The sequence below is a fragment of the Erpetoichthys calabaricus genome, chromosome 3 (genome assembly GCF_900747795.2).
Source record: "Erpetoichthys calabaricus chromosome 3, fErpCal1.3, whole genome shotgun sequence".
In the NCBI taxonomy this organism is placed as follows: Eukaryota; Metazoa; Chordata; class Cladistia; order Polypteriformes; family Polypteridae; genus Erpetoichthys; species Erpetoichthys calabaricus.
In genome coordinates, this window is record NC_041396.2 from 270,880,087 (window position 1) to 270,905,574 (window position 25,488).

The 25,488-nt window shown below is 42.6% G+C and overlaps 1 protein-coding gene across 8 annotated transcripts in view; it reads right to left on the minus strand.

The window, feature by feature from the left end:
* Positions 1–226: 226 nt before the first annotated feature.
* LOC114648936 (disks large homolog 4) overlaps positions 227–25,488 on the minus strand; it is a 745,247-nt gene continuing 719,985 nt past the window's right edge. For all 8 annotated transcript variants that reach the window (XM_051925299.1, XM_051925298.1, XM_028798288.2 and 5 more), the window contains 4 exons: positions 22,081–22,253; positions 17,199–17,311; positions 17,012–17,103; positions 227–3,544 (listed from right to left, as the gene is read on the minus strand). In XM_051925299.1, coding sequence (XP_051781259.1) covers positions 3,438–3,544; positions 17,012–17,103; positions 17,199–17,311; positions 22,081–22,253 — 485 coding nt within the window. In that variant the 3' untranslated portion in view covers positions 227–3,437. The remainder of the gene's footprint in view (positions 3,545–17,011; positions 17,104–17,198; positions 17,312–22,080; positions 22,254–25,488) is intronic.

Here is a 25,488-nt window from a genome sequence, read left to right on the forward strand (position 1 = left end):
CCCTACATGACCTTGTCCTACTAATCCCCCTTTAGTGTAACTCTTTGGCTATTTCCAGCTTGGACACATCATATGGCCCTCTTCAGTTTGGTTTGGGCTCCTTTATCTCCCCAGCTTGGCCTTTATCATTAGACCCCATTGCTCTTTTGTTCAGTTTGATTTTCATCCCATGCCATTTCCTCCCTCCCTCCCCGCCCTCCAAAACCAAACTCAGACTGTAGGCCCCTTTAAACCACATTAAACTTTTAATTTTTTTTGTTTTGTTGTTATTTTCTCCCGTTATCACTGGCAGGACATTTGTAGGTAGCAAGTGAAATCAAATAAAGGCTGCCCTTATAAAGTTCCTAGTCTGCAGCTGCTGCCGTTCCCATTTTTACACAGAAAAAATATTTTTGCACACTTTTTTTTTTTCTTACCCCAGACATATACTGAAGTAAATGGAAACGTCAAGCCTCAGGAAGTCTGGGATCACTGCAGAAGGAGGACGTGGCTTCAATGAGTGGAATGGGTCATATTTATTCAGTGCTTCAGGTAAGATAAGCTATGTGCTTGTATGCCAAAAATTATATATATATATATATATATATATATATAGAATTTTTTAAAATATTTAAAAATACAATTACATTTTTTGTAACTTCTTCTGTGTAGACTTCATGGATTACAACCCTGTGTGCTTGCCTGTGATGGACCGAGGACACAGTGACTTGAATGACAGACATTTTTAAATCAAATAGGAACCAACCAATAAATACAAATCGAGCAGGAAATGCTTCATTCCCCTCACCTGAAGGGGGACACGGCCGATGGCGAAATGAACGATAGCACCCGAGCACTGGTCAGCCTTATCTTACAATGTGTTGGAGGGACACGTGTGACTTGGTAACGAAGGCAGCATCGCCAGCACCACAGAAGTCAATGGCGGGGTGTTGTTAAACCCCAAGGGATGGTGTTCACACTATAAAATAATGTTTGTCCTTCATAGATCCTTTGTAATCTTGAGAGTTTTGTTTAGTAAAAAAAGCAGCTTTATATTTTATATAGAGGTTTTCCATAGCAAAACTCCTCCTCGGGTGCTTTCATTTTGAGAGTTCACGTGCTGTTGGGTTAGGCGAATGGTCAGGGTCACACAACAGCTCAGAGGTCGAGATTGAACTTCACAGCAAAAGAATGGACCTGGCAGTGGTGGAGCGGGAAAGATTTGGACCTTGGTGTGCAGCCACCACCCCCCCCCCCCCCCACCTCAGCAGATTCTGTTATAAAGATGCCACACCTTTCTGTTTGGCTAACAATCCCATTTGAACCGGTGGAGCCCTTCAAAAGGAGCATGATGGTCATGCACATGCGTGTAAGGACTGGGGTTAGAAGCCCAAGGTGCAGAAATTGTGAATTCCTGTGCTGTTTGCCAACAAGAATAAACGTACAGTCTGTATGGCTGAAACATTAGAACAACAGTGATGAGAATAGGCCATTCAGTCCAACACACTCGCCACCGAAATAACATGGAGTCGAGTTTTGAAGGTCCTAAAGTCCTACTGCCCGCCACACTACTTGTAACTTGTTCCATGTGTCTATGACTCTCAGTAATGTTTGCATGAAATTTGCTCTTAAGAAGTTTCTGTCTGTGTCTCCGTGTTCTTGTTGAATTAGAGACACAAACCTTTGTGCCTCTAAACTCTTTGTTTTTTCAGTATGGAAATCGGTACAGTTTTGAAAACGGAACTTTTTTTTTTTTAGACTGACCGTGGTCTCTGAATTTCAATGCTGCACCTTCTTTGGCTAGTGTGACCCTTCCCAGCCCTGGAGCAACTTGCTAGACTACACCTGATTTTTGGGTCAGAGCTCCATTGTCGTGCAGCTGTCTACAGAAACACACTTGTTGTAACCGAGGCTGCCATGCTGCCCTCTGCGACCAAGTCGGGCGTCCCCATCAGGGCCTACAGTGTTAAGCTGTAACTCCATAACCTATGTTGTCATCAGTCGAGTCGATATTGGTGTAGGTTAGGGGTTCAGTCCCACCAAGGGCTTGCTGCCTGTGCTTTGACTCTATAAATATGTATGGATATTCTTTGAGCTGTACTGATCACATAAAGTGCTTTGAGATGATGTTCTCCATGAAAGGCACTATATAAAATATAGATTGAGTGACTGAAACCACAGACAGCAAGAGAACAAGAAGTCAGATTAAGCACAGTATTGTATTCTTGTCTGCTCTGCAAAGAGTCTCGTGATGGCGGCTGCAGTGACAGAGGCTATATGAGTTAGTGTAAGCTCAAGACTCGGTAATCAAGAAGCGGGAGCTGCTTTGGCTCTCTTGTGACCTGCACGACTCCCAACTTTGCTTTTATAACGTGGTATGTTGTGTGCTGCCACATCCCAGGCAAAGTTGCTTTTCAGAGAAAGGCAGGAAAAACAAAACAAAAAGCAAAAAGGGGTCCACGCAGGCAAGCACCCATTCAACCGAGCCATGGGGGTCCGGCGGGCAGCATTCACCTCCCTTGGTGCAGGATTGTTTTCTTTTGAAATAAATTAATTCATAATAAATATCTGCATAAATAAATCAACAATTCCACTTCTCTAAGAGTTATACAGCATTAATTTTTTTTTTTTGCAAATATATATTAAAACCATTAAGTACTGTTACACTGACAGAAAAAGAAAAGGCGACGGGCAAGCAATGGTGCCAGTCTGGGTGACGGCTTCAAAGATCGCAGTGGATTTGTCCAAGTAACAGTAGATAATGAGTTTATTATATATTTTGAAAAAGAAAACAAAAAAAAAAACAAACCATAAAACAAAAACAGCAGTTTGTATCACTTTAAAACCTCTTTAAAATATAGTCCACTCTGAAGGTTTTTTGTTTTTTCTTCTTTTCTGTTTTTTTTTTTTTTAAAATAAAATCGGCATCCTATCATCCTTGTGCTGGGGAGAATCCAAAATAAGGAAATCTGTCAAGAATCAACACACCAGGACAGTTTTCACAGGCTTAGAGTAGAAGCTTCTTCACATTTAGTGCTTTGTTTTCTTCTTTTTTCGATAGTTGTGTCCTGAAATATTTGCTATAAAAATGAATCTTTCTGTCCCATTTGTTTTTCTTTCTTTTCTTCTTTTTTTTTTTAAACAAAGCATGCACAAGCACAATGCATGGAGCTGAGATGAGCAGAAGTTGTGAAGTGTTGTATTTCCGCAGTAATTGTTGGGCTGCAGGCAGTACGGTCTGTCCTTGCATTGCCTTGGGGGGGGGGGGGTCAGGGGGGTTCTCTGTAATTTAATGGACTCATGAGCTTTTCCCTTTTTTGCTGTTGTCTTTTAAAGAAACCATACAAAGAGCTTGAAATCTGCTCTGGAGGCAGCAGACACTTCATTCATGGTGGTCCCCACAGTGATGCAGGTGTGAGAACACACAAAACGGACAGACAAGACAGACAGACTGCTGTTCAGAGTCTTTCTCTGGCTGGTACCCAGATGTAAGGTCCTGACTGCTCCTCAATGATCCGCTTAATTTTGTGGTAGACCTCTTCAAAGCTGTCACCTTCAACGATGGCTGCAACAGAGAGGAGAGAAGAGGGTTAAAGTCAGGATTTGGTGTGGGAGCTGAGCTGTGAGAGGAGAGCAAGACGGGTCAAGAAAATAAGGGGGTGCCATGCAGCCCCAAAGTCAAGGAGACAAACAGATGCCTTGTAGCTGCAGGACAGGAAGACCCAAAGAGCAGTAGCCACCAAGTAGGGCGTGGAAGACGACAAAAAATCGAACAGCCCAAAGTGAGGAAATTCTCTGCCTACACCACACAAAGCCTGAGATCTAATAACCGAAAACTTAAAAAGGGAAAGGAACCACCAAAACCCCTGGCCTAGGTAGTAAAAATATGAATTATTTGATTCAATTTGTTAATCATAATTATGATCTCTCTTGCTTTGAATGTTCTGTATGCTTTTTTTATATTTTTTTGGCTGCCATTCCTTGCCTCTGTGGTTTTGGAGCATAAGGAATTCAATTGTTTCATTGTTTTTCCTTTGAAGGGTCTCCAAAATATATTATGTTCTGGCAGGGTCCCATTTTGTTTTCTCGTGGGTGCTGTTTTGTTTATCGTTGATATGGTGTGACACCTAGTAGTTCCATTACGTCACCTTAGTGACAGTTTCAAGGCAGACAAGTCCTCCAAGATTTTGGATAAATTACAAAAATGTCTCTGGTGCGTTTAGTGATTTTGTTTTGTTTTATTGGAAAAAAAACCAAAGAATATTTCATACATTTACTGGTTAAAGGTAAATGGGCAGTGTTTTGTTTTTGGTGAAAGATTCCTTATTTAGTGTTTTCTGGATCCAACCCTGGCTAGGTTTTTAACCCTAATTGTGTCCCTTCCATCTTCTGATCTGCATTTCATTTACTCCTGTCAAACAAGTTCCACCTTGGCATTAAAAAGTAAAATAAAACAAAAAAAGCACAGAGCTGAAAAACTTCCAAAATATCAAAATAATGCAAAAATTTGAAAAAAGGGTTGAATTTCAAAATAAAATTTGGTAAACGTTAAGTATAAGGAATGAGAAGCATGTAAATGTTTACACAGAATTCTGAAGTTAATGTCAAATGACAGCAGCTCCAAATGTGTGTATAATGTTCAGCGAGGGCTCCACGAGTTATTTCCTGCCTTATACTTGTAATAATTTGTAATAAACTTGGAAATGTGAATTTCCCCTTGGGATTAATAAAGTATCTATCTATCTATCTATCTATCTATCTATCTATCTATCTATCTATCTATCTATCTATCTATCTATCTATCTATCTATCTATCTAATACATTAGAACATTAGAACACTCTAGATGAGAACAGGCCATTCAGCCCAAGAAAGCTCGCCAGTCCTATCCACTTATATCTTCCAAAAAAACATCAAGTCGAGGTTTGAAAGTCCCCAACGTCTTACATCTTATGTAGCTGGTTGATGTTTAAATGTGGGGAGTTGGGGTTTCAGCTGTGCAGCACGCGTTCTCTCCTGTTTGTTACTAAGAAGCGTTTTCTCTTTTTGCCATTCTCTCTGTCTCTCTCAGTGACAAAGGGCACAGTAAAGCAAACACAAAGAGGGCAGCCTGTAACTCGCTAGCTCGTGGATTCGGCAGGTTTCTATTTGTTAAAAAGGAAATAAATTAAAAATTAATTTGAACTGTGGTTTGGGAAACTTCAATTAAACTAGATAATACCTATTAATTAAATGAAAAGTACAGCAGCTTTTAACTTTTAACAGTCATTTCCCATTAAAGCAAACACTAAGTAAGTAGCCTGTGTAAGAGAGTGCTACACTTACACATACGTATCACTCCAAGGCTAAATCACACTGTGTGAGATTTGCTTATTTAACATGGGAACGAAAAGACAAATTCACATAAAAAGTAAATATCATGCACAGAAGTTTGGGAGCCATAAGTAAGGGAAACCACCCACTAAAACGCAAGCCATTAAATCAAACCTGTGAAACTAAACAATATGCTTTATGTGCTTTTCTTATATCTCTTCAAATGTGGAAGTTTTGAATGCAGTGACATTAAGTGTAGATTCACTTTACTCTATAGAAGAAAATGAAAATAATAAAAAAAAAAAACACAAAAAGCTCTTAGAAGCTCCTGGGTGCTTGCAGGTAGAGAAGCGTGACCCTGTCACAACTAGGCCAGGAACAAAGAGAAAGGGAAACCCAGAGGAGCACAACTGCTTTGGTTTTTAATGCAATGTTTTAAAAACTCTTGTTCTTTCATTTTAAAAGGAGTTAAAGAGAGATCAACATCTAGCTCTGTGACCAACTAACGTATCTGCGTGCAAAAGAAGCAGCCCAGCAGCAAGCTAAGCCAACAATGGTTGTAACTGTTAAAGCAGCCAGAGCTCAGTGACATCGACATCTGCTGATGACAAACCCTGTACTCCAATATTGTGGCCTGAATTCGAGAACGTTCTGTCAGGTTTTTTAGTGTGGCCATACTCCTCACCTGGGTACCTCAGTCTCACTAAAATCTGCTTTCTCTCCACTTTGTTTGCTTGCTGCCTGACTATCACCTCACCATTGCTTCCACCCCTGTGTTCCAAAAGGTGCCCGTGCAGGACCACTTACTGTATTTGGAGGTTCACGTTGTGCACATCATCAGAGCATGCGATATGAGGAGGGCCAATGAGAAAACTGTTTTATATGCTGTGTCAGAAGTTATGTTGCTATTTACCATCCTTGACTCACAATTTTGAATTATAGTATTGATATGCATTTTGACAAGGAAGCTATGCTGAAATCTTGTTTTTTGTGTAAAGGGGTGGGCGGGGAGGTTATTTGCCAGCTTTTCTTTTAATTTACTAAACTGCTTTCATCTTTAAATAAGCAAATGTTAAAATGTCTTTATGCATATCCCTACTAAATACTAAAAAAAGAAAGAAAATCCAATAATAACCAAAGCAATTCCACAAAACCAAGAGAGTTAAGCAGGAGCAAAAAGTCAAACCAAAGGATCAATCAAAAATGATCAAAAAACCTATTTTAGAACAGCCTAGATGAGAACAGGCCATTCAGCCCCACGAAGCTCGCCAGTCCTGTCCACTTAGTTCTTCCAAAATAACATCAAGTCTAGTAGCAAAACTTGCAAACACAAAATGTGACATGGACTACAGACTTGCAGACGAGCTCAACACTTTCTATGCTCGTTTTGATGCAGCCAACAAAGAACAGGTGCTATATCCTCAAGGGGGCAGTGAGTCTGTCACTCTGATCCTTGAAACATCTGACGTGAGAAGGTCCTTCAAAAAGGTCAATCCTCGCAAAGCTCCGGGACCAGATGGCATCCCAGGCCGTGCCCTCAGGGTGTGTGCTGACCAGCTAGCAGGTGTGTTCACCAACATCTTCAATCTCTCCCTGAGGCAGTCAGTGGTCCCCACTTCCTTCAAGGCATCCACCATCATTCCTGTCCCAAAGAAACCGGTGGTCTCCTGTCTGAATGACTATCGCCCGGTTGCACTGACATCGGTCATTATGAAGTGTTTCGAGCAACTGGTCAAAGGTTACATCTGCTCCTCCCTCCCCGACATGCTGGATCCTCTCCAATTTGCTTACAGAGCAAACAGATCTACAGAGGATGCCATTGCGCTAACAATAAACACTGCCCTCACCCACCTGGAAAGAGGAAATACATATGTAAGAATGCTGTTCATAGATTACAGCTCGGCATTCAACACCATCATCCCCTCAAAACTCGTCTTGAAGCTTGACGACCTTGGGTTGGGAACGACCATCTGCAGATGGATTTTCTCTTTCCTCACAAACAGGCCACAGGTGGTGAGAGTCGACAAACGTACATCCTCATTACTCATTTTAAACACAGGAGTGCCGCAGGGCTGTGTGCTTAGCCCCCTCTTGTATTCCTTGTTCACCCACGGCTGTGTTGCAAAACACGGCACAAACACCATCATCAAGTTTGCATACGACACAACCATCATAGGCCTTATCACTGACAACGATGAGACGGCCTACAGAGAGGAGGTGCTGGCATTAGGTAATTGGTGCCTAGATAACAACTTGTCTCTTAACGTCAGCAAAACCAAGGAGATGATCGTGGTCTATCGGAAACAGCAAGGCAGAGAACACCAGGCCATCTACGTCAGCGGCGTAGAAGTTGAAAGGGTTAACAGCTTCAAGTTCCTCAGGGTAAACATCACCGAGGATCTCTCGTGGACCCTTCACATAGACACTGTGGTTAAGAAAGCTCGCCAGCGGCTCTACTTCCTGAGGAGGCTGAGGAAGTTTTGCATGAATGCCAACATCACCTCAAACTTTTACAGGAGTGTGGTCGAGAGTCTGCCGACGGGCTGCATTACCGTCTGGTATGGGAGCTGCTCTGCCAGCAGCCGGAAATCACTACAGAGACTGGTGAAGGCAGCAGAGCACATCACGGGCAAGAGTCTCCCTGCCATTGAAGACATTTACCTCCATCGGTGCTTTCATAATACAAGCAGCATCATAAAGGACCACAGCCATCCAGCTGTTCTCCTTGTTACCGGCTGGCAGACGATACAGGAGTCTGGCTGCTCGGACTACAAGACTTAAGAACAGTTTTTACCACCAGGCCATTCGACTCCTCAACAGCAACACCTGAACACTTACATACACTTACATTACATCTACATTGCATTACATCTACATTGCACTACTCACACACAAACTGTACCTGCACACACTCTGAATACTGACTGGAACATGCATCTGCACTTTATGGAATATGCATCTGTACTTATAAAACATTATCTGTGCAATAACTGTCATTTGTACTTGCTGCTCATTCAACTCACATTGCTCTATAACTTCTTTTAAAACGTACACATTTTATTTTATATGGCTTGTCTATTTTTAACTTGTAATTTTTTTTAATTATTTTTTTAGCTTTATTAGATCTAGGCTGAGTGACTAGTTTTTCTCGTCATACACATTTCATTGTATGTTGACCCTGTGTTAACCTATATATGACAAATAAACTTAAACCTAAACCTAGAATGCCTCAGCCCCTTAGATAGGTCCCACCTAGAAAGCACGTGGATGGGGACCGGGGGGAAAATCAAAAGCATTACAAAAAATGCCACCTGCAAATAGAGAAGAGAGCAGCGGAAAACTACATAAAGAACAATAAATGACAAGAAACAAGGCTAAGAGCAGAAGCTATGCATTTGTATAATAGGAAGATATGGGAGCATGTGGCAGCCATGGTTGGGAAGGGAAGACATGCAGTTAAAGTGCAGGAGATAGGAGGAGCTGTGTAGTGCTATGATGGGAAATGACGATGTAATATGTTAAGGTCAGGCTTAGGACCAGGGGAAGAAATTGTGGTCACGCAACTCAAGGATGAATCAATAATCAGGAGTGGTCTTCCCTAGACTTTCTCGTATACTCAGATATGGGGATTGATATCTTAGGAGTAAGCCGCAAGGCAATGATTATATTTTTATATTATGTACATTAAAGAACCATCAACAACAAATCACATTAAATTAATGATATATTGAACAATTATTATAAAAATACAGTTGAATAAATTGGACTCTGCAGCTGCATGAATAAAAGGTAAAGTACCACTTCCGGTTAGCAGAAATAGCCCAAAAGTTAATAGAAATCTACGTTTTGTACCTAATACTTGTATGCAAAATTTGGTTGACCTAAGTGAAAGTGTACTCGAGTTATCGTGTTTACATACACAGACAGACATACAGATATAATTCCAAAAATGGTATTTTTCGACTCAGGGAGGTCTAAACCCAGTTACAGGGGATGCACAAACCAGTGTGTTTCTTTGTGCCAGTCCCAAGGCCGGATAAATGGGGAGGGTTACGTCAGGAAGGGCATCCGGTGTAAAATTTTGCCAAATCAATATGCGGACAACAATACAAATTTCCATACTGGATCAGTCGAGCCCTGGGTTAACAACAACCGCCATCAGTACTGTTAGCCAACAGGGTGCTGGTGGAAATTGGGCTACTGTTGGCCCGAAGGAGAAGAAGGTGAAAATGAGGGGGAGATGTGTCCGAAGGCAGGAGGAGAGGAGGAAAGTAAAGAGAGTGGAACTGAGTGTAGGAACTTTGAATGTTGGCATTATGACTGGTAAGGGGAGAGAGTTAACAGATATGATGGAGAGAAGGAAGGTTGATACATTGTGTGTGCAAGAGACTAAATGGAAGGGGAGTAAGGCCAGGTGGATTGGAGGTGGATTCAAATTGTTCTATCATGGTGTGGATGGAAGGAGAAATGAGGTAGGAGTTATTCTGAAGGAACAGTATGTCAAGAGTGTTTTGGAGGTGAAAAGGGCATCAGACAGAGTAATGAGAGTAATGATTATGAAGCTGGAAATTGGAGGTGTGATGATGACTGTTGTTACTGCATATGCACCGCAAGTTGGGTGTGCAATGAGTGAGAAACGATTTTTGGAGTGAGTTGGATGAAGTGATGAACAGTGTACCCAAGGGACAGAAAGTGGTGATTGGAGCGGATTTCAATGGGCATGTTGGTGAAGGGAACAGAGGAGACGAGGAGGTGATAGGTAGGTATGGTGTCAAGGAGAGGAATGAAGAAGGTCAGAGGATAGTGGATTTTGCCAAAAGGAGGAACATGGCTGTGGTGAATATGTATTTTAAGAAGATGGAGGAACATAGGGTTACGTACAAGAGTGGAGGAAGATGCACACAGGTAGATTACATCCTATGCAGAAGAGTTGATCTGAAAGAGACTGAAGACTGTAAAGTGGTGGCAGGGGAAAGTGTAGTTAAGCAGCATAGAATGGTGGTCTGTAGGATGACGTTGGAGATCAAGAAGAGGAAGAGAGTGAGAGCAGAGTCAAGGATCAAATGGTGGAAGTTGAAAAAGGAAGACTGCAAGGTTGAGTTTAGGGAGGAGGTGAGATAGGCACTGGGTGGCAGTGAAGAGTTACCAGACAGCTGGGAAACTACAACAGATGTAGTAAGGGTGACAGCAAGAAGGGTGCTTGGCGTGATATCTGGAAAGAGGAAGGAGGAAAAGGAAACCTGGTGGTGGAATGAGGAAATACAGGAGAGTATACAGAGGAAGTGGGATAGTCAGAGAGATGCAGGAAGTACACAAGAGGACAAGGAGATAAGGCGCAAGGTGAAGAGAGAGGTGGTGAAATCTAAAGAAAAGGCGTATAATGAGTTGTATGAGAGGTTGGACACTAAGGAGGGAGAAAAGGACCTGTACCGATTATCTAGACAGAGGGACAGAGCTGTGAAAGATGTGCAGCAGGTTAGGGTGATAAAGGATAAAGATGGAAACGTACTCACAAGCGAGGAGAGTGTATTGAGCAGATGGAAAGAGTACTTTGAAAGGCTTATGAATGAAGAGAATGAGAGAGGGAAGAGGTTGGATGATGTGAAGATAGTGAACCAGGAAGTGCAACGAATTAGCAAGGAGGAAGCAAGGACAGCTATGAAGAGGATGAAAAATGGAAAGGCTGTTGGTCCAGATGACATACCTATGCAAGCATGGAGGTGTTTAGGAGAGATGGCAGTGGAGGTTTTAACCGGATTGTTTAATGGAATCTTGGAAAGTAAGAGGATGCCTGAGGAGTGGAGAAGAAGTGTACTGGTGCCGATATTTAAGAATAAGGGGGATGTGCAGGACTGTAGTAACTACAGGGGGATAAAATTGATGAGCCACAGCATGAAGTTATGGGAAAGAGTAGTGGAAGCTAGGTTAAGAAGTGAGGTGATGATTAGTGAGCAGCAGTATGGTTTCATGCCAAGAAAGAGCACCACAGATGCAGTGTTTGCTCTGAGGATGTTGATGGAGAAGTATAGAGAAGGCCAGAAGGAGTTGCATTGCGTCTTTGTGGACCTGGAGAAAGCATATGACAGGGTGCCTCAAGAGGAGCTGTGGTATTGTATGAGGAAGTAGGGAGTGGCAGAGAAGTATGTAAGAGTTGTATAGGATATGTACGAGGGAAGTGTGACCGTGGTGAGGTCTGCGGTAGGAGTAACAGATGCATTCAAGGTGGAGGTGGGATTACATCAGGGATCGGCTCTGAGCCCTTTCTTATTTGCAATGGTGATGGACAAGTTGACAGACGAGATTAGACAGGAGTCCCCTTGGACTATGATGTTTGCTGATGACATTGTGATGTGTAGCGATAGTAGGGAGCAGGTTGAGGAGACCCTGGAGAGGTAGAGATATGCTCTAGAGAGGAGAGGAATGAAGGTCAGTAGGAACAAGACAGAATACATGTGTGTAAATGAGAGGGAGGTCAGTGGAATGGTGAGGATGCAGGGAGTAGAGTTGGCGAAGGTGGATGAGTTTAAATACTTGGGATCAACAGTACAGAGTAATGGGGATTGTAGAAGAGAGGTGAAAAAGAGTGCAGGCAGGGTGGAATGGGTGGAGAAGAGGGTTAGGAGTGATTTGTGACAGACGGATATCAGCAAGAGTGAAAGGGAAGGTCTACAGGACGGTAGTGAAACCAGCTATGTTATATGGGTTGGAGATGGTGGCACTGACCAGAAAGCAGGAGACAGAGCTGGAGGTGGCAGAGTTAAAGATGCTAAGATTTGCACTTGGTATGACGAGGATGAACAGGATTAGAAATGAGTACATTAGAGGGTCAGCTCAAGTTGGATGGTAGGGAGACAAAGTCAGAGAGGCGAGATTGCGTTGGTTTGGACATGTGCAGAGGAGAGATGCTGAGTATATTGGGAGAAGGATGTTAAAGATAGAGCTGCCAAGTTAAGAGGAAAAGAGGAAGGCCCAAGAGAAGGTTTATGGATGTGGTGAGAGAGGACATGCAGGTGATGGATGTAACAGAGCAAGATGCAGAGGACAGAAAGGTATGGAAGAAGATGATCTGCTGTGGCGACCCCTAACGGGAGTGGCCGAAAGAAGAAGAAGGACTCAGGGAGGTCTAAAACATTGAGATTCATCAAAATCCCAAATTGGAATTTTTGGAGGATTCTAAGACTTTCCCTACACTTCGTATACGGGAACGTCAAGGAGGTCTAGAACGTCAGGATTTATTAAAATCTCGACATTGAATACTTTGTATAAGAGAAAGTAAAAATTGGAGAGGAGCTGTGCAGTCATATTCAACACAGGGGTTGAATCATTTATTACAGAATGGGATTAACAGCACAGCCAATAAACAGAGTGGAAGCTGAATTGCAAGTGAGGTGGATCTGTGCAGACAAAGCCAAGGTACGGAACAGAAACTGTACATTTACAGCATGGGAAGATGGTGGGTGTGGTGTAAACCAAATGGAGAACAGAAGCCAACCAGTTAGAGCACAAGACCATCGAGGCAGCTCTACAGAGTGAAAGGTGGGGAGAGGCGCGAGAGTACCAGTGTTGTACATGAACTAATTCAAAAGAGCACATTCATTGAACAAGCTCATTTCTCCAAGAACGGTGAACTTAACATAACGTATTTGCAAGTGAACTTGACCGTGAGCTAGTTTAGTTTTATGTGACATTCTGGATCTGCTTTAGGTCCAGATTAAATATTTTGTCTTACTCTGCGAGGCCACTTTATATTTTTCCCCGTTGGACATGCATTATGTGACGCGTATTTTGACCGGCAGCGTAATCGGGTTAGTTGATCTACACGCTGGTTCCACAGTCACCATTTGTGTCAAACGGTTGGAAAAAGAGCTGTAATTTATATGTATACTTGCATCAGTTTAATTTCTTTTTTGACCACGAGTATATTAGCATATATGGTTATAGGTGTTTGTTGCTGGGTATAACTCAATAAAGTGTATTTAAATAATAAAGTCTTCATAATTATTGTAATTTATACAAGAACACTGTAATAGCATAATGTAAGGCATGCAAGATTTAAAAAAGTAAACTCATGGGTCATTTATTCTCACTCCTTAAAAATACAAAATGAACTGAACATGAACTAGTTCAAAATTGAAACAGTGGACTATGAACATGAATTTATTCATTTTAATCCATGTGAACTGAATTTTGAACTAGTTCTTGTGAGGTGTGAACTTGCACAACACTGCGGAGTACAATAAGATGAGCCGTACACCTAGAGCAGAGGAGGATGATGATGAGACCTGTGAAACCAAAGTCAAGGCAGGGACAGAAGCCATGTGGGTAGAGCACAGGGAGACGGTGGGAGCTGTGCACTGCTCAGATGGGACGATGTGATGGCACATGAGGATGAGGGAGCCAATGCGACCTAACTATGCCAGGAATTGCTGCCCAAGCAGACTAAGACAGAGGACGATGTGGAGCCCTTGTAGAAGAAGAGGTTTGGTAGATTGAGGGCAAAGGAAAGGAGAAACAATGTGTAGATAAAACAGAAGAACACAAGCCATGAGTCAGAACTGAGGGCGAGCTGACATTGCCAAGGTTAGGAATTGACGGCCAGATTTGATAAGCATGGTGGGCACTGCATTATTACAGTACAGGGTACCAAGGCTTAATCTGCACTAACATTTTCATTGTTTTCTAAGTGTTTGTTATCCACTTTGAAACACCAAAAACACGTCAATCATTCTGTTTAAGCATGTGTAGGGGGGTCAGCCAAACGCAGTATTTTATTTGGAGCAAACCTGAAGTAAATAGAAATGCCAAAAGAATGAAGAAAAAATAAAACATCATTGTTTAGACAGATGATTCAGTTCAACTGCTTTTAAAGGTTACACGTGACTATAAGGTTGCCAAAGCCTTGAAAAATATGGACTGGGACCCCTGCCAAAATAAATAGTGAAATATTTGCGTGTTTCAAGGTGCAATACTCCTCATCTGATGCAGAGAAGGCAGCAAGGGAGTATCCCCCCGTAAAGATGATATTATGTTAACAAAACTCACTGCTCACATGACAGTCAGCCATCAGGGGTCTTTTGAAAAGTTCTGTTGTCCCCATCCAAACTTCTCTTTTTTTTGAAGAGCACATTCGAAATGATGGTAGTTGAAAATGTCATTTCAAAGTGGATAGAAAACCAAAATGAATTAAAAAAAATTTAAAAAGATGTGTTTTGATGTGTTAGTGTGGATAAAGCCTAATTAGCACTATGTGCCTGAGCCACCATACAAGCAGAGGCGAGGTGCGTCACGGTGGATATGACGGGCAGCAGAGCAGACGAGCTGAGCTGACCGGAGCAGTGGGTGTCATGAAACCTGAGCAGAGCCTTTTCTTTATTTTATTTTTTTGCATTTTATTGATTTTATTAAAATCAAATAACATTCCATACAAGCAAGTCAAGTTTAACAAAACTAGATTTGAAACAAATCAACCCCCACCCATGAGAAAGAGAGCTAGGCCTGCAGAGTAAAATTTTAAACTAATAAAAATAAGTAAACAGATAAATGAATAAATGAAAAAAAATAAATAGAATAAAAAAGGGGAGAGATTCTGCTTACTCAATTAAAATGCTTATTCTAAAATGTTATCCTGTAGATTTTGAAAAGGTTCTGCACAGATCCTTTAAGTGCGAATTTGATTTTTTCCCAATTTCAAATAATATAAAACATCGGTTACCCACTGACTTAAAAGTGGAGAGTTAGGATTCTTCCAGTTTAGCAAAATAAGTCTGCATGCCAATAGTGTAGTGAAGGCGATCACAGTTTGTTTGTCCTTCTCCACTGGGAGTCCACCAAACACAGCAATTAATGGATTAGAAGGGATTGTGACACCAAGGCTGTCTGAAAGGCATTTAAAGATTTCAGTCCAGAATGAAGTTAATTTGGTGCAGGCCCAAAACATGTGACCCAGTGAGGCTGATAGATATTTAGTCTCATTTGTTTAACTGGTTTCTCTTTATCTACTTTTAGGACTTGAGTGAAAATCTGATGATGTTTTAGGTCATATTTATGCAGAAATATAGAAAATTATAAAGGGTTCACAAACTTTCAAGGACAACTGTATGTGTACATATATATGTGTGTATATGTATATAAGATAGATAGATAGATAGATAGATAGATAGATAGATAGATAGATAGATAGATAGATAGATAGATAGATAGATACTTTATTAATCCCAAGGGGAAATTCACAAATTCACAATTCAGGCTGGAACTTGACTGCAGCATTCGCAGGTTGGATCTTGCCCTGGAAACATTTTGGACAATTTTAAACGAGACAGATGTGCTCGATATATAATTTTGAGTTGAATAATTGTATGCTTTGCACATATGGAGCTCGAGTGAATTCTGTGCATTGCTACCTTCCACTCCTTTTCTGATATGTTGAGTGAGAGATCCTTTTCCCATTGTCCTCTTGGATCTTTGAAAGGGAGGGACTTTAAAATGGTTTTATATATTACAGAAATGCTGTCTGAGTCCTCGAGACTGAACAATAATTTTTCCAGCATAGAGGTAGGTGGGAGGTGAGGAAAATTGGGCAGGTTTTATTTAACAAAGATTCAGATTTGAAGGTAGTGAAAGAAATGTGTTGCTGGTAAGTTAAGTTTGGAGTGTAATTGTTCGTAGAATGCAAAGACGTTGTCTATTTACTGATCTCTAAGTGATTTAATCCCGAATGTTTTCCAGACAATAAAAGCTGCGTATGTTTGAGAAGGTGGTTCTCATGTAGCGGTGCAACAGATAAAAGTTTCTCTATCTTAAAATACTTCCTACATTGGTCCCGTATTCTGAGTGAGTGAAGCACAATTGGGTTGTTAGTATATTGGTGATGACTTGTACTTATTGGGGTACAAAGCAAGGAATATAAAGAAGAGCTGCAAAGCCTTTTCTGAAGGCCTGAATAACAAGAGCTGAAACAGGAGGTGGCCTGCACTGCATCCAGATGAGTCTGTAGGGAAGAAGAGGAAAGTATGGGGCAATGTGCAGGGAAAGACAGGAAAAGTCTTGCAGTCAGAGCAGAATAAGGTCGAGGGGCTCCACACAGTCAAAGCAGAAGAAGAGGTTTTGTTTCTCATTCCCTTTGCAGCTCCTACCTGCATTCACTCCTGTATTCACTTCACTTCTACTGCAGAGACCTTTATATGGCAGCCCGGTTTAAACATCCATCCATTTTCCTAACATAGGGTCATGGGGGTCTGCTGGAGCCAATCCCAGCCAGCACAGGGTGCAAGGCAGGAACCAATCCCGGGCAGGGCACCAACCCACTACAGGACACACACACACACATACCAAGCACACACTAGGGACAATTTAGGAATGTCAATGCACCTAACCTGCATGTCTTTGGACTGTGGGAGGAAACCCACGAAGACACGGGGAGAACATGCAAACTCCACGCAGGGAGGACCCGGGAAGTGAACTCGGGTCTCCTAACTGCGAGGCAGCAGCACTACCCACTGCGCCACCGTGCCGCCCCCAGTTTAAACAATCTCTACTAATTCCTCTCATCAGTGAGATGAGATTGCCCTTCATGTTGGGGAGCTTGCTAAAAAGCTTTTCATATTGAATATCTCCATGTAGGGATTGCTGTCTGCTGGCATGATTTAAGTTGGGTGGTCTTAAGTCCCACTCTAGCCATTTTGCCTGTCACTGCAAGAAAGTGAGAAATCTGTAGCAGGTACCTGAGAAACACTCTATAAATTCTTGCTCTAGCTTTGTAGCTCTGTCCAAAGCTTTTCGTGCTTGCTCTTCTGTTAGCCTCTTGTTAATTTCTCTGAAAAAAAAAAAAAGAAGAAAAATATCGAAATGTTAATTTTTAAAATAACAATATTGAATCGCTCTCTTTAATTAGAATGAAACAATACATACAAAATATTCTCAAGTGATTTTGGTCTGATGAAGATTGCAATGGGATGCAGATGAGCAGCTTGCAGTCGTCTCACTGCGTTGGCAGATACGTCGAGAATACAGTGCTTCCCTTGCTGGCATTGGGCGAGCGGCAGAAGGGTTAATTATTGAGAGGGGCATAAAAGAGAGAGAGAGAGACTCAGTCAATCTGACATATCAGGATAGCATCATTCATAGAGAGCACCATTTCCAAGCACAACATGGTATAAAAGCGGTCAAATGAGATATGGAAATGCAAACTGACCAAGCACCAGTTCATCAAAATGCTGCATCTTGGCTAGAATATACAGTATTGTATCGGAGTGATAAGATGGATGGCAATTTGTTGAGAACGTTCTGTGAAACAAAACTTGGGCCGTGATTGTAGAGTTTCTGTTTCATGTTCCAGTCGAGAGGCCAGAGATTGAAGCACATCTCTTCAAAGTTCATCAGTTGACAAAGGTATACACAACTCAACCTTCACTTTGTGATCAAGTATTTATGAAGGAATAACTTAAACATGCTTGCTGCAGTAAACACAGTAACATTTGTAGGAATAACAAAACATGGATTTTTATGAGTTTGTAGAGGACAAGAAATGAACAACACACAACATACAGGTAAGTGAACTTGGTTTTATCTCCTCTCTCCCGTAGGAGAAGGCACATACTTATTAGGAATATATTCCCTTAATTCGTGTCTAAAGAATTACCAATGGAAACCAAATTCATTCATTCAGGTAGGGAGCATTCGCTGATAGCACGTTGCTGCACCCACCAAACAACCCGAGTGCAGCAGGTGACACCTCGGCACCACACTACTTTGAATGGAGTGGAACAGTGGCAGGTTTGTTTGTTTGGAGTGCCAATCCTGCCGCCGACCCCTAAGTTTTCCCTGTACGTTGGAGGACCTGCTTGCAGGGCTGGGTGCAGATTAATGTCATACCCATCATGCTTTTGTCAGAGGTTACACAGATGAGTCTTCATCTCGTGATACATTTGTCAGCGTCTGCTCTTCCATTACGTGGTTCACTGTCTCCACTGCTTGTCTGCGGACGATCCCGCCACACAAACTGCTGCACGACTGATGCTGCTCTAAACTAATTCAAGATGAATTTAGTTCTTCTAGTGCCCTGTGTTGGCTGGGATTGGCTCCAGCAGACCCCCGTGACCCTGTGTTCGGATTCAGCGGGTTGGAAAATGGATGGATGGATGGATGGATTTAGTTCTTCTATCAAATTTAAGGGGAGAAACTTATAAAAATGAAGCATGGTCACATTGTTGCGGCCACGCTCCAGGCAGCAGGGGGTCCTGCTACAAAGCAGATGTTAAAGCCAGGCAGGGAGCCGGCAGCAGGTGAAGAGTTATTGCTTACAATGGGTTATAAAGGAAGAAGTGGATATTTTGCTTGTGGCACCCAATCTTAAGGGCAATAATTGGTGCAAAGTTTTATCGATCGAGGTTGGCAAAGCTCATTGACCACAGGGGTAAATGATACAATACTGGGACGTCTCTGAGCAGTCTCAGTGATTGATGTTGTGTTCTCAGATTCAGATCTACAAAGCATCGTCACTCGAGAAGAGTTCTGAAACAAAAGGTAGTGTGCAATTTCCGGGATTATTATGGAAAACCATTTCAAATGTCAGCAAGTCAAGCAAAACGACACCTTTGATTGGCTAACTAAATAGATTACAATATGCCAGCTTTAGAGGCAACTCAGGCCCCTTCTTCAGGCAGGATGTAATCAAAGGGGCCTGAGTTGCCTCTAAAGCTGGCATATCATAATCTTTTTAGTTAGCCAATCAAAGGTGTCGTTTTGCTTGACTTGTCACTACATCCATAATGGCTAACACGGTACAACACCCTGGTACGAATGTCAGCAAAATATTAAAATGAAACTGATGTCTAATTGGAAATTACTGCAGGCAAGAAGTGTGCTAGCGTTGTCTTGGCTGAATTACTTGATATGTTGGTGCTCACTCTGGCACATTGTGTCATTGTGTCCATTGTGTCAGATGACCGGGGACCTTGCCCCACCGGGACGCCTGGAGAAGGGAAGGACTGGGAGAGGGGCAATATCTTCACCAGGGTGCAAGAGGGCAGCCCCCCTGGATTACATCAGGGTCACGGATGTAGAGCTTGGAAGCTCAGCCCTGTTGGGGTCCGTGGTCACCGCCAGGGGGAGCCTGGACCATCTCAGAGCCCTGGAAGGCAACACTTCCACCACACCAGAAAGTGCTGCAAGAAGATCATCAGGGAGCACATAACACGGGCCGTCTCTCTCCATTCAGGGAGCTGGAGTCGGGTGGAAGAGGACAGAGCTTGCAAGTGGAGGAGTAGAGGTGGCAGTTGACTTGGGAAAAGAGAAAGGAAGGACTGAGAAATTATTGTGGGTCGGTGCACTGTGTGTACTGTGAGAAAAAGAATAAAAGTGTTTATGGACATCTGGAGGTCTTGGAGTCTGTCTGTCTGTGTCCGGGGCATCTTTCACACCATGTTCAGTTCTGGTCTTACTGCTAGTATAGACACCCATAACCCTGAAGAGGATTCAATAACAGATGCATGGATAAATATTGTTTGTACAATAATCTGCAATATGGTTCTGGCCAGTAGCTGTTTTTGTATGTTCAGTATGTGATGAGCGTACTTTGCTTTCAGGCATACTTGCTGTTATTCAACTGTATAAATTCATTGAGCGTATTATCTACAAGCCGGCAGCAGTTTCATATCACCTTTGAATCATTCTTAATCATCTTTATCGTTACTAGTCGCCAGATTTGGGCGCTGTTGTCTTCTTTGGCACTTATCTGCACCAGTTCTGGGCACTGCCCAGTAGAAGTGAATGTGAGTGTGCATGAGTTTGGGTGTCCAGCAGTCAACTGATGCTTCATCCAGCTTTGGTCCCTGCCTTTTTAAGAATGAAGCCAGCACAGACTCTGTGCTCTCTGTAAAAATGTAGGATATAAATCATACAAAAGAGAGGAGAGCGATTAGTTTGTCAAGCTTGTTTGGTTAGCTAATAGATAAATTGTCTGATCCAGATCATTTTTAAAAGCTGTCTCATGGTCTTTGCTATAATGCGTGTCTCTGACGTTTCATCTAGATTTTCCTCCAACCCTCTGTTTGGAGATGTGCCTCTTCCATATACTTCCCCTGTATTTAAATTAGCTTTATTTGACGTGTCCAGTTAATCAAATAATTGAGAAATTATCCATCCAGTATCCAACCCGCTATATGCTAACTACAGGGTCACGGGGGTCTGCTGGAGCCAATCCCAGCCAACACAGGGCGCAAGGCAGGAAACAAACCCCGGGCAGGGCGCCAGCCCACCGCAGGGCACACACACACACCAAGCACAATTTAGAATCGCCAATTCACCTAACCTGCATGTCTTTGGACTGTGGAAGGAAACCGGAGCGCCCGGAGGAAACCCACGCAGACACAGGGAGAACATGCAAACTCCACACAGGGAGGACCCGGGAAGCAAACCCAGGTCTCCTAACTGCGAGGCAGCAGTGCTACCACTGCGCCACCATGCCGCCCTTGAGAAATTATAGTTTACTTATTTGTAATGGGCAACATGGGTTGGCTGGCATCATGGCTGGGATGTATGGTTCCTTACTTGGCCGAGAGACCCTTTTAATGGAAGGATGTGGATGGATGCGCATCCCGACCAGGCTGGATAGCTGTACCTTTCCTGGTCAGGAGGCCTTTATAATGGATGGGCAGGGGGAAACTGTTTCCCAGGGCCATGTGCCTCCCCAATACACTGGGTGGCGAAGTCCATCTAGCGTTCATCCCGTTTGGACACCCACAGGGTGTTGTAGCTTTGGTGGCAGCCCTTTTGGGGTCCTTGGGTGCTGCTAGGGGGAGCTACTGGAGGCAGACTCTGTTATCACGGGGAGGTTCTGCCTGACCCAGAAGGGCTCGCTGGATGCAATGTGATAGCACCGGAAGTACTCCCGAGTTCGGTATAAAGGAAGCTGCTCTGCCTCACCAAGGAGTCAGAGTCGGGAGAGTAGTTGGACGAAGCTCACCTGGCTGGAGTGGAGAAGGGAAGAGTCTTATTGCTGGAACTGTGGAATACATTAAGTTATTTGTGGCAATAAATCTCTTTATTGGAATCTGAACCTGTGTCTGTGCAGTTGTGGCTGGGGTTTGGGGTGCTGCAACACTCCTTAGTGCCTCACCATTATTAAAATGCTAGCTGTGTTAGCCCGTGCTGTAAAAAGCCTGGGGTCCTAGAAACTATTGAAATTGTCAGAAAAAACCTGTAATGTGGAGATGTCAGGTAATTGAAAGCAACTACTCTGGGCATCTCTCTCCTAGGCAGATTCGTTTTGCCAACGTGATCGCATCGCTTGTGCATTAGCGGCTGGAGGAAAAGTAAAAGGGATAACGTTTCGCAGATGTTAGTGGCTAAGGGACTTTGTCTTTCTTCTGAGGTTTCGCTTTGCCGACGTGCTCGCCTCACTTGTGTTATTAGCGGCTAAGCGAGTTTTCTGTTTCCTCGGAGCCGGACCCCTTACCCCAACTCCACCTCTCACTTCCGGGCCAGACAGACAGACACACTTCCACGTGTAGGCATTTATATAAAAGATTAAGTAAGGATAAAGATTTCAGAATCCCTGTAATGTGAACCCATGTGATCAATGACTGGTAACAGACTAAATCAGTAAATGGAATAATAATAATACATTTTATTTATATTGAGCCTTTATAATGCTTAAAGCACTTACTAATAACAGTCTGCAGAAGCACACTGTACTGTAAAAAGATTTTGATGAATGAAATTACATTTTGATCAAAACGAGCATTTTAAGGACTCAAAATACCTCGTGATGCCCACAGCCTTTAGGTCTCACCTGCTCAGCCACCTCTCGGACTGACTGCACGCTGGTCCCGTAAAGGTGACTGTTGTACTGGCCGGCCTCGATGAACTTGTGGCTCTGGATGTCTTTCTCCATTTGCTCACGGGACGACACAAAGTGATAGTCACGTCCATCCACCTCGTATTCCCTCTTTGGCCTGGTTGTGTCTGCAGAGGGATGCAAGGGTTACAGTTCAGGGCTGACAATACATGCCTGACTTGACAACTTAGTTGCTCAGTATTCAAACCAAGAGACCAAACTGCTTTTGTGCTGTGTGGATATTGTATTCACCTTCTTGAAATATGACAGGGGGGGAACATCTAGAAGTAACCTGCAGTGTATGTACTGGGATTGTGCTTCCTAAATTTTACAAGTAAGTATTTCTTTCTGAATATTTTGCATACTTCTTTGAATATTTTACTTCGAGGAGTCATATACAGCATTCACAGAGAAATATGTGAATTCATTTTAATGAAGATTTGGGAGGAATGGACAAGCAACATGTCGGGCGATGAGAAAATGTTCAGACTTCACACATCAAGAGCCTACAACGTATTGTAGAAGTGGGTGGATGTAGTGAAGGCTCTTCCACAATGTGCTGTAGGCAAATGACACAAGCGATTTTGGTTGATGCGAAGATGTGGACTAACAGGTGTGGTTATCCCATTCATCCCGAGAGCGACAAATCAAAATTCTATTGTATAAATTTCAAACTAAGACAGCTAGAAGAAAAGACAACCATGACTTTAAATGATGTCCAGATTGTTTGGGCTGATGGTGTGGCAGTGCTACCCTTAAAGCCTTAAAGCTCATGTCATTTTACACAACTTCTAGCTGGAGGGGACGTCAATTGTGACAACTGCAGCTGTCATTTCACACAACTAGAATTGCAGGGTTTGTCAAATCAGACGACGGTGTGACGATTGTCCAGCACAGTATCACATTTCCAAAGTTTATCTGACAGCCAAAAAGGTACTGCCTGACGTAGGCGGTGTGGATCAGTGGATCATCTGGCTTCAATATAGAGAGGTGGAAAGCTGCTGTGCATTTGGTTCAGAGCTGGTTGGTGGTGGTCTTGGGGTCAATGCCATGCCATTAATCTTAACCCTTAATTCTTCCCTCTCTCCTCTGGGTCTGGTGTTTCTGGCCACTCTCACCAGTCTACATGGGCATCAGTACATTTTATTTCTATGTGAATCTTTTTTACAAGGCAGTGTTGCTACTCTCTAACACACTACTTGATCGTTTACCCCACGTGCCTCAGGTTCCTTTCTAGCAACTTGTGTGTAATCCGCCCTTAACAAGTTTCCAACCATGTACCCCTGTTCAAATTGAGGGATTTTTTTTTATAAAGGAACAGCTGGATCCGTTGTATTAATTCCTTTTATAATTTTAAACACTTCAGTCATGTCTCCTGTTAATCTCTGGGTACTTAAATGCAAAAGGCTCAACTGGTTAGGAAGAGGTGGGGGGATTGTTGTCTTCACTGGTTAGATTTGCTTTTTTATGATTCCTGGTTGTTTTTTTGCTTATTGAACTTAACAGGTTCATAGGTACAGCAGGTTCAGCTGTAATTGCGGCCTTTTGTTTTCCTTCTTCGCCATGCTATTCTAGTATGTAAAACACGAGACAGCGGACAGACGAGATTCTCTTCCTTATTCCTTGTCGCTGCGTTCAATGCATTGTACCTCTGGCTGAGCGCTTATTGGTTCACAGCACAAACACACAGAGCCCACCTTTGCGACTTAAGCCAATATCAAAGCTGTATGGTTTTGTTGAGGTGAGCCACAGACTAATTGGACCGAGTTGCTGGGTATGTTAGACTGGTGGTCATGGGAGTACACTGCAACTGCCTCTGACTCTCTTAAGATTAATTAGATAGATAGATAGATAGATAGATAGATAGATAGATAGATAGATAGATAGATAGATAGATAGATAGATAGATAGATAGATACTTTATTAATCCCAGTAAGGGAGTCCATGACTGAAATTTGCTGGTAAAGTCATGGAATGTGACAGGACCTCGGCCTGCTGCACTAGGCCTTCTGAGGTGGTGCCTGGTTTGGCAGTAGATTTCGATGGCAGCCAGTGTTACAGGAGTGCTTCTGTTTGGTTTGTGCTGCAGCATCACATTTTCACCTCCTCTGTTAAAAAGTACATTACAACAATTACATTGAGAAGAGGCCTTTCAGCCCAGCAAGCTTGTTCATCCTTGTCACATGGATTCTTCAAAATAATGTCAAATCGAGCTTTGGCAGGTCCCTACTCTCTAACACATTACTTGATCATTTATTCCACATGTCTCAGGTCCCTTGTGTGAAGAAAAACTTTCTATCACTTGTGTGAAATCCTCCCTTAGTAAATTTCCAACCATGTATAAAAGAACAGCTGGATCCGCTGTATTAATTCTTTTCATAATTTTAAACTCTTCAATCGTGTCTCCTCTTAATCTCAAAGGTTCAGCTCCTTCAGTCTCCCCTCACAGCTCATGGCTCTTAGTCCTGGGATCAGCCTAGTCACGCTTATCTGTACTTTCTCTAGTGCTGCCATGTCGTTTTTGTAATATAAAGACCAACATTATATGCAGTACACCAGGCGAAGCCTCACAGGTTCCTTGTGTGAAGAAAAGCGCCATGTTAAAAATAAGATTCCAGTCTCGTATCCCTGTTCTATCTTTATCTGGCTTTCATTTCTGCTCATCATTTGACTCGAAGGATTACAGTTCAGTATGGGGTTTGGTGTTGTTTGTGTCCGCGTTTAGATTGTCTATCTGGAGTTGTCCTCACACGGAGCATGCTCCTTTATTTACAGATCATCATTTAGACATTTTGATCATACAGTGGGACAAGGTTAGGACTGGAAACTGGAGTGTGTTTGTGAATGGGTTGCGGTGTGTCATTGTCTTTTGATATTTTGGGGAGGTTTTGTAAATAATTGTATATTCCACTGGATGATTTCTTTCAGTGTGGTGCGTCTCTCTTGGTGTGTGTGTGTGTGTGTTGGATCAGGTGGAGTGTCCTGCCTTTCCCAAATGAAATAAACAAATCACTGTTAAGGCAGTCAGAGTCTTGGCATACCAGGCCCGCTACATTTGTGTGATGAACCCTACGTGGCTTGCTGAGTTTACACAAAGATCATTATGTAAGGTGATTTATAGTCCATCATGGGGGGGCCACATCTGATCCTACACTTACTTTCTTTGCCCCCCTTTCCTCCTGACGGTGCTCTAGTCAGCCTTCACAACTCATAGCCAACTAATTGGGAATTTGAAGCAACAAACAGACTCCATTTGGGTGGGCTACAGCAGAGGGGGCAACATGGCCTCTGCTATTATAAAAACAGATCCATTTTGTTTTCACTTTGACATTTTTTTTTGTTAATGTATATACAGTAAAAAAA